General features: G+C 47.7%; 1 protein-coding gene across 2 annotated transcripts in view; it reads right to left on the bottom strand.

Moving 5' to 3' along the window:
• Window positions 1-571: 571 nt before the first annotated feature.
• FAM181A (family with sequence similarity 181 member A) overlaps window positions 572-9,865 on the bottom strand; it is a 37,072-nt gene continuing 27,778 nt past the window's right edge. The window contains exons 1-2 of one of the 2 annotated variants that reach the window (XM_038406972.2): window positions 2,575-2,805; window positions 572-2,136 (exon numbers count right to left, since the gene is read on the bottom strand). In XM_038406972.2, coding sequence (XP_038262900.1) covers window positions 1,192-2,067 — 876 coding nt within the window. In that variant the 5' untranslated portion in view covers window positions 2,068-2,136; window positions 2,575-2,805 and the 3' untranslated portion in view covers window positions 572-1,191. Of the gene's footprint in view, window positions 2,137-2,574; window positions 2,806-9,865 lie in introns of those variants that run through there. The other variant, XM_043517887.1, reaches the window with a different exon arrangement.

Raw genomic sequence — 9,865 nt, 5'->3', positions numbered from 1 at the left:
TGTCGCTTAGGAGTGTGAAAAATTAACCCTCCCCCTGAGATACATAGTTAAGCCAAACTAAGCCCCCTGTAGACACCTTTAGGTCAATGGAAGAATTCTTCTGTCAACCTGGCTGCTGCTTCTTGGAGAGGGGGATTTATGACAGCCCTGGGAGAACCCTTCAGACACTGTAGTAAAGTGTCTGCACTACAGTGCTTCAGCAGCGCAGCTGTGCCACCATAGCATTTCTGGTGCAGACAAACCCTGAGGTTTTAGTGCCAATGTTTTTGCGCTCCGATCTTCTCTCTTATATCACTGGTTTTGCACTTACATGTTCAAATGCTAAACCATTTCCAGTCTATTCTCTTAATTGTCACAGGGGAGGTCTGCTCTCATTCACACTAGTTTTAAACTGGCTAATTTCATAGCCTCCAGTGGAGCTACTCCTGATTTACACCACTGTGAATGATTGGAGAATCAGGCCCTCATTTCTGAATGACAACGCCTTTACAAACTGAACCTGAATCTACTCCTTGGGAGGAAAATAAACATGCAAGCTGAACATATTTGAGATGTGGAGACAAATAAAATTATCTGCTTTATTTTTTTTAAACTCTCTTGATATTTACACAAGAGAAGAGCTGAAAGCGATTTACAAACTTATTTTCTGCATTAAATACTGTCCTATTGGTAAAAGGAAGTGACCTGAAAACCTTAACTGATTTCTTTAGAATGACTTTAAAGTACAAGAGATGTTATCAGTTTAATCACGTCATTGCTGCTGCTGGTACAGTGTCCCCATAAAGACATTCCCATATGGAAAAGGTCTCGTAGGTGTTACAAGTGCAGATTCCAAATGGTTCTTAGCCTGACACACCCTGGGTCAAACAATTATCTTAAATACAAGAGGCCCAGTTCGCCTGTCATTTAACTGCACTGGCTTCAGTAAGAGTTATTCCTGATTTATACCAGTGCAGTGAGGGGAGACTGACACCCAAATGTATTCACAACCACTATTTAAGTCAGCCAGCTTGTGCCTTTCCGATTAAAGGAGCAGCCAGTAATGGCTGCCCATCTATAGACAGATGGAAACGATAGCATATTCTTTCCCGAAGAATTGCTCCACAGTGTTACTAGCTGTCTTAAGTTACATTTCAATTTCATTTGAAAGAGCTACCGTACACAGCACAAAATCCCCTCCCCACCTTCAGGCTAAATGTATCCAAACACATTGAAAATAGGAGGTGGCACAGCCGGTTTGGTAGGGATGGGTTTCAAAACCACTGGTCTGTATAGTTTCTGCCCCATACTACCCGCCTCCTTGCAGAACTGTTGGATCTCCCCTGTGGGTGCTGTGCTTTTCCTCCATAGCCCGAGGCCTGGAAAGGATGACTGAGGTAGGGCTCCATGGGTTTGGTAAACAGGTTGTCCATGGTACTGAAATGGACAGCAGCTCCAGGCATTCATCCGGCCAGATAAGGATGTCCCGGGCACTTTGATAGGCTCCTTCTCCCCCCTGGGTTGGGCAGGCAGAGGGGGGCTGCCTGGCTCTGTGGTATTGGGACCCTTTTTGCTTTTCTTGCCCTCGTAAGGAGGAAGGTCCCTGGAGTTAGGGAGCCCATCCAATCCGGCAGGAAAGCTCCCAACCAGCAGACTCTGAGTTGGTCTGGGCTCTTCCCAGAAGGAAGCAGGCAGCTGTCTTTTCCTCATGGGCACCTGATCTGGCCTTACAGACACTGGGCTTTGCTCCTGCAAAACCTGTTCCCCACTGAAGTTCTCCTCCACCTCTGATAGCCTCAGGGCCTTTTCACTGGAAGCTGTGCAGTGATTTGGATCCGTGCCATCTGGGTCTGAACTGCGATTTCTATCCTCTGCTCCCCTTTTGGAGCTGGATTCCATGGATTTGCTGGGGTGGCATCTTGGGATCCTGGAATATTTTTGAGAAAAACGCTTGAGCTGCTTCTGCAAGTATTTTCTGTGGTCAACTGAGCGGCGGCAGGGAGCAGACTTGTCCAGCGCGGCTTTGATGTCACTAGAAGCCAGGTTCACAAAATTCAGTAACGTTTTCACCTCACTGTCTGATGCCATTTCAAAGAGGGATCTTCCTGGAGATTTCCATCAAAAGTTTATAATCCCACTCCCCACAGCTGGGCAAACCTGTGAAAGCAGGAGGGACATATTCGTGACTTCAAACCCAAATGCTCCCCTGCAGCAGGACAAAAATCGAAAGCATCAAGTAGATGGGAAAAACAAGAACAAATCAAACTTCTCAGCTGAACAAGCAAGGTGTCAGCTTGTCATGCTAGACAAGTTTGAAACATCTGCAGCACATCCACATCCTTGCAATCACAAAACCTCTGCATGAACACACACGCACCCAGGACAGCTTGCTACTGCTAAGAACCAAATGGTTAATCTTGTTAGACAGGTAATGTTTAAAGCGTAAGCAGAAAGCTCAGCAGCACTTCCATGTCACTGTAACCAAAACACACACACTGAGTAGATTGTCTCTCTAATATTGATTGTTACTGTATCACTGCTGAGAAGAACCCAGTTCCCCGGCTAATCTTGTTATACAGGTTATACACTACCAACCTTTAGAGAAGCAACCGGAGCCTCTGAGTGTTTAGAAGCAGTTTAGCAGCACTTGAGTAAGCTGAATGAATATCAACTCCTTCTAGTTAGGGGCTTTCTCAGACCAATCAGAAGCCACTTTGCCAAATACAAAGCATCCCAATCAGGCATTAGGCTCCCCCATTCTCACATTCTTTGTCATCACAAATTGTCGCCATGGGGACAGCCACAGAAAGACAGCTAATAAATACAACCCTTTCCCCGTGATTTCTACCATTCTCCACCACTTTTTTCTCCTCCACCCCTGTGAGGGCCTTCCCTTTGCTTCCCCCCACCCCACAACAACACAATCCAACATGATATGCTGCTGATGAGTAAAGAAAGTTTAGACACCCTTTTCTCTAAACTACCCCAAAGCTGTCTGGAGGCTGGCAGTAACCATGCTTCAATGACACAGGACAATGCTAGTTTGGGAGACCAGGCTAGCCTGCTTTTAACAGTTCTTGATCAGGGCTTTTTTTTTTTTTTTAAGGGAGGATGATGTCAGGAAAAAAGGTAGGAAAGGAACAAATCTCTAAAGAGATGTGCAGATATCCATGGAAAGGGAGCTTGAGCCCTCAAGAATCTTGTCTTTATGTTTGCCCCCTCAATTGAGCCACACAAAAGCTGAATTACCCATTCAAACTGCCCGGACAAAAGGATGGAGTTGGATAGTACTCTTGCATCTGTAGTCAAACAGTTAGAGACTTAAATCGAGTCGTCATGATGGAGAAAGAGTTAGACAAAGCCCATAGAATTGCCATCAGCAAACATTTTCCTGTGTCATATTAATGGGTCTCCATGACTCCCCCTGGCCTGGGGACAATAGCACAAGTTTGCACACTCGACTACTGTCACCCTGCCAACGCTGGCAAGGAGCAGAAACAGGACAATCCTTTAAGGGGAAAGCATGCCCACTGCAGGGAAGGGAAGAAGAGAGCGAAGAAAAGCGTGTGAAATGCTAATTGAGCTGCTTCCTTTACTGATCCAGAGTTATGCGAGTCCTCCTCCTCCTTGCAGGGCTGTCCCAAGGGATGGCACAATAACTTAATAGCACAGTAAAACCCGGGGTCCCATGATGCACATTATCCCCTTGGAGATCTGTGAGAATAGGAAAGCAGAAAAACCTGCCCCTGGTGAATTTCAGAAATGCCAGCCATTCAGAACTCAAGGAAGTTTGCACTCCCATCCAAACAGCCATCGCCTCAGGCTCGAGCAGCCATCAGCTGAACTGCAGTGTTCAATTGGACGACTAATAAAGATTATAGTGCCTTTGAGATGGAAATGCAATATAAGGGCTAAACATTATTACTTATTATTATTAAGAGGGCCCAAATATAACATCTGGCTCCAAACACATCCATGCTTTGGGGCTGTCTGAAATCCAAACCCAGATCCAACTTTTGCAAACAAAAATCACTCTTTCAAGGGCCAGTCACAAAGACCTGAACTTTAAAATCCAGCCAACATCCATATTTTACATCTTGTCCCCACTTCTATTAATTTTACTTTCCTTACAGGAAAGAAAAGTGCTTGTTTATGCCATGTGGGGTTGATGATGCACTTTAAATTAAATGTCTCACTTGGCACTGGAGCTTGAAGACCTTATTCCCTTTTTTGCTCATCCTTTCCCCAGCCACTTGTGATGTCATCAGCAGTTCTGCACCTGTAAGGGCTATGTAAAAACTCAGGGCCAGATCCTCAGATGGTGAAAATCAGCATAGCGCCATTGACTGCACTAAATGCATTGTTTTACTCCTGGTTTAACACAGTGTGAGATCAAAATCAGGCCTTAAGGCTTTTTCTTAAAGACTGGATTTACATGCTGGGCCAGATCTCCGATGTACTACAGCCTCTTTGTACAGGTCTCATCAGCACAAAGGGTCACTGAAGCTGGTAGGTCCAGCCAGCAGAGAATTTCCCTAGGGAGGCACAATCCCTAGGCCATCCTGCTTCTGGTGGAGCAGGTGAGGCCAGTAGTAAGATGCATGGTTGGAACATTCCTGTCCTCTGGCAATCACCAGCTGCCAAAATGGCCCCAGCTGTTGGTTACACCACCGCAGTGGCTGCTCCAAACTATACTGGAGTCTGGGCTGGCACAGACCCATCCCCAGCACTGGTGACCTGCAACAGGTTCCATTGCATTAACCTCCCAACGGCACCCAAGCATCCATCCCTCTGTTTCCAACTAACTGATGCAGAAGAGGGTAAACATTCTTGAAGAGCCAATATAAAATTTCAGCAGACAAGAAGTTGAGATCTACTGATGCAAAGTGCTATATAAGCACAGCATGATCATTCAGATGGGGCTGAAACTACAGTAGGCTGCCTTGCGTAATCTTTCCCACCATTCCAATTACAGGGGCCGTTCCACCAGTGGGAGTGCTAATGTAGACAACCCTGCCGCAGGAGCCTTGAAAGAAACTCTCCTGAGACCTTAGTCCTGTGTTATTCCATGCTAGAAATCTCTCTGCACTCTTATAATTTCAGTCCCCTCCACACACACGCTGCTTGGGAATGACAAGCGGCCGTCTCTTGATATATTAATCAGAGACTAGTCTTCCAGTCCCAGTTCACACAGTGATCATTTTGCTTGCCAGGTCCAGGATAAATTTTTTATTCTGCACAGGCTAGATGAACAGTGTTTTCATCCACCCAGTGTAAACAGGTACCCTTCCAAGGGCTTATCTCTTTGCTTATTTCCAGGTAACAAAATTATATCTTGTGTATACTTAACATATGAACCAGGCTGGATAAACTATGTAAACCCTTGAGTAATGTAATCCCCTCCTAAAGAGCTTAATGGCTGCCCCAGATTTTGGAAAGAGAGTGTAACAAACAGATGGGAGAAGGATTTGGACTGCTCTGGGCTGTCACAGAATGTTAATGAGCTGTATCCGCCGAGACTTGGGAAACTCATGTAACATAGTGAAGGGTACTATACAGAGCCTCCACTGGCACATGTAACAGAGCCACCTCTACCTGGGCAGAGTGTGAGGCCCCTCAAGTCTCCTCTGTGAAATGATTGCTGGGGCTAAGTGTGCCAAGTTCACCCTGGCCTCACTCTAGTGATGTGGATGGAGTTACCCTAGGATGGTGTCAGCTCATTCGTTATATGAGCTCTGAGCAAGGAGAGATGCAACACCTGGGAGGCTCAGAGACACCCCTCTGAGTATCAGTTCCTCCCCCCACTTCCTCCTAATTTACTGCTTCCCTCAACCTTAGCTACTCTGGCCAGCAAGTGGGGTGAGTGTGTGGAGCTAAGGCTATGCATTCCCTGCCTACTCCTCACCCACTGGCTCCAATGAGGTACCTAGCCCTGCTTACTCCCACAGGCCTGGGCCCAAGGGCCAGTTACCCCCTGTAACCCCTTTGTCGGCTTTTTACCCCTTGCTATTCCCTTGGGCAGGTGTGGAGTCTAAGGCCATGTCTACACTACACTATTAAGTTGACATAAGTGCATGCAATGCTCCTCCTGCCAATTTAACTCTCTTGCTAAGCCAACATAATAAAACCATCTCAAAGAGAGGCATAGCACTTATGGTGATGTACTTAGAGCAATGCAGTGTCAGTGTAGACACTGAGTTGCTTATGTCACCCTAAGTGGACTCCAGGAGGTGTCCCACAATGCCCATTGTGATCGCTCTGGTCACCAGTTTGAACTCTGCTGCCCTGCAGCAAGGTACTCAGGCATGGGCCCCTCCCTTTTTAAAGACCCAGGAATTTTTGAAATGCCTCTTCCTGTTTGCTCAGCCTGGAGAGCTCACATTGCATCTGCCCAGCTGACCGTACCGGCTCCCTGCAGCAAACTCACTCCTGCCTGGAGTACACTGGAGTTGTTGGATCTGCTGGGTCTGTGGGGAGAGGAGGCTGTGCAATTACAGCTCTGCTCCAGCTGCAGGAACTTTGATACCTCTGGGCAGATTGCTCGTGGCATGGAGGAGAAGGGGAATGATAAAGACATACAGCAGTGCTGTGCTAAGATCAAGGAGCTGAGGCAGGCATACCAGAAGGCAAGGGAGGCCAATCGTCGGTTTGGTGCATCATCAAAGACATGCCACTTCTACAAAGAGCTGCACACCATCCTCTGCAGCAACCCCACCACCACTGCTAAGAGCCCTGTGGATAATTCGGGATGTGGGGGGGGGGTGCTGGAGACAGTGGCCAGCAGAGTGAAGCCGGAGGAAGACATGGTAGACGAGGAAAGTGTTGGAGGACAGGCAACAGGAATGTCCAGTGGCCTGGCGAGCCAGGACCTCTTCTTAACTCTAGAAGGGTCTAGCCAGTCCCAGCATTCTGGATCTGGCACACCTGATGCAAAAGAGGGGAGCTCTGGTAAGTATTCATTGTGCTTTGATTCTGCAGGGAGACAAGATGTAGAGGTCTCCTTTTTAAAATCAGGATAGAAGAGGGATTGAAATAACTAACACAAGCACCATTTGTATCTGGTTTCATTCCCCTGTGTAGCTAGGCAGAGGGGGCCCTGTGGAAAAGTTTGTTGATGCACCACAGGATGTCACAGGAATCCTCCATTGAGATTTCTAGGAAGCTTCCTTGAAGGTACTCTGCAATCCTCTGCTAAAAGTTTCTTGGGAGGCTGTCTTGCTTCTTCCCCTGCTGTAGGAAACTTTACCACACCAATTAGCAATTACTTCTGCAAAGCAGCACACATGTGAGCAGCATATGGACCTGACTGGCAGCCACATGCAAGCAGGAACTGCACATTTGCATCTTTGGTTACCCGCAGGAATGAGATATCAGCTGCTATCACCTGCGCCTGTGGAAAATGGTGCCAATATTCAGAATAGTGGTCATAGGCGCTCATAGTGATACCCCTCTGAAACTCCCCTCTGAAACAAGTTGTGTTTCTAACTTGTTTGAATCAAGGTTGTGAGTGCACTCACAATAGTGTCTCTGTCTATTGTTTCTTTAGCTTCTGCAGTTCTGCCCTTGACTGTCTCTGCACACTGGCTGAGGGGCTCCAGATAAGGAGGATGAATCAGGAGTAAGGAATACATGTTCTGGGAGGTGCTGCAATCCTCTGATGATGCTTCGGATTGCAAGCAGAGAGCATGAAGAGAGGCTAACAATGAGAAACTATCTATGGGTAGCCAGGAGAAGAAACAAGAGCAGGAGCAGATGATGCAGCTGCTACAGGGCCAAACAGATATGCTGAGGACCCTGACTGAACTGCAGACAGAACACATCTGTTCTCACTTCCCCCTGCAGCCCATACAGAACTGCCTTTCATGCCCTCCCCACATTCGTTGCATATTCCTGGGCCATTTCAGTACTCCAGGCACTCCACCTAGAGGGACATGTATCACAATTACAGCTGGACATATACCCAACTGTGAAAGCCTCATTTGAAAATATGTCCTTCGTTTTCATGTCCCTGGCACAACATAATAATGTTTGTATCACTGTTGAATAAAAATGTATTCATAGAAAGATAAGGAATCTTTGCTTGTGTCCTACAAATGGTGATTGCTGCTGCTGAAATTCATACACAGTGGCAATCACTGCATTTGCATTGTAAAATTAATGCACACACAGCAATCATAACAAGGTTCATACTACAGTGCAAGAAAACAATGTCCGGCTAAACGCATTACAGATAGACACATTACTGGGGCTCATTGTCAAATGCTCCTTCAAAGTCTCCCTGATTTGAGTAGTCCCCCATTGAGGCCCTCTAACAGCCCTGGTATTTGGCTGCTCAAAATCGGCAGCCAGCCAATCCACCTCAATGCTCCATCCCTGCAGAAAATGTTCCCCCCTAGGTTCACAAATGTTATGCAGAGCACAGCAGGCTGCTATGACCATGGGAGTATTTTCCTCACTGAGGTCTAACCTGACAAAAAGGCAGCACCAGCAAGCCTTTAATTGTCCAAAGGCACATTCAAAGGTCAGTCTGCACCTGCTGAGCCTGTTGTTGAAGTGTCCCTTGCTGCAGTCAAGATTTCTGGTGTAAGGCTTCATGAGCCACAGAAGCAAGGGGTAGGTTGGGTCTCCAACGATCACTATGGGGATTTCCACATCCCCACTGGAATCTTTTGGTCTGGAAAGAAAGTCTCTGCTTGCAGCTTTCTGTACAGGCCAGTGTTCCCTGAAGATGAATGCATCATGCACTTTCCCTAACCACCCCACATTGATGTTCGTGAAACGACCCCGGTGATCCACCAGAGCTTGCAAAATCATAGAAAAGTAGCCCTTTCTGTTGATGTACTGTTGCAAGGTGATCTAGGGCCAAAATGGGGATATGCATGTCATCTATCGCACCACTGCAGTTCAGGAATCCCATTGCCGCAAAGCCATCCTCTAGTTCCTGCACATTGGCCAGAGTCACAGTCCTTTGTAGCAGGAGGTGATGCACACTTGCATCACTACAACCCCCATGGTGAACTTCCCAACTCCAACATGACTGATCAGTTGCAGTCTGGAATTGCCAGCTTCCACACAGCGATCTCTACTCACTTCTCCACCATTAGGGCAGCTCTCATTCTGGTGTCCCTGTGCTAGAGGGCTGGGGCGAGCTCCGCAGACAGTTCCAGGAAGTTGGCTTTGCACATCCAAAAGTTCTGCAGCCACAGTTCATCATCCCATACCTGCATCACGATGCGATTCCACCGCTCGGTGCTTGTTTCTCGTGCCCAGAACCGACAGTCCACTGTGTGCAGCTGCTCCATGAATGCCAACGGCAATTCTGAATTGTTTCTTTCCATAGCAGCCAGCAGAGCAGACACCATGGAGTCATTATCAGATTCACAGTTCATTAAATACTGCAGGATCAGCTGTGTTGTATTCATAATACCCATCACAATACTAGAGAGCAGTGTAGGATCCATGCTTTGAGACAGAGATGGTGGGCACACAGTTTACAGGGGCTGTTGAAAAGAGGAACAAAATGTAATCAGAAGCCCATGGAATGATGGGACGGAGAGCCTGCCACCATGAAGCCCTGTGAACCCTTCCTAGAATACCCAACAGCAGGTGGCACCATAGGCACGAGAAGTATGGGTGTGGGGGGTGCTGCAGCACCCTCAGGTTTTCTGTGGGGTCCCAGCTGCCAGCCCCATGCCCGGCCACACATGCGGGATCCCGGCTGCCAGCCCTGGGTCTGGCTGCACATGCGGGGTCTGGGCTGCTGGCCCCACACGTGGTGCTCCGCTACTGGTCCCACACCTGCCCCCAGCTGTGGCCCCAGCCTCAGCCCCCTTACCCCTGTCTGTGTCCCCCCCTTGGAGACACGGCCCTGCTCCCAGCCTCAGCT

Source organism: Dermochelys coriacea, chromosome 6, assembly GCF_009764565.3.
Source record: "Dermochelys coriacea isolate rDerCor1 chromosome 6, rDerCor1.pri.v4, whole genome shotgun sequence".
NCBI lineage: Eukaryota > Metazoa > Chordata > Testudines > Dermochelyidae > Dermochelys > Dermochelys coriacea.
The sequence above is the reverse complement of the archived record's forward strand: the minus strand, read 5'-3'. Positions and strand labels throughout refer to the sequence as shown.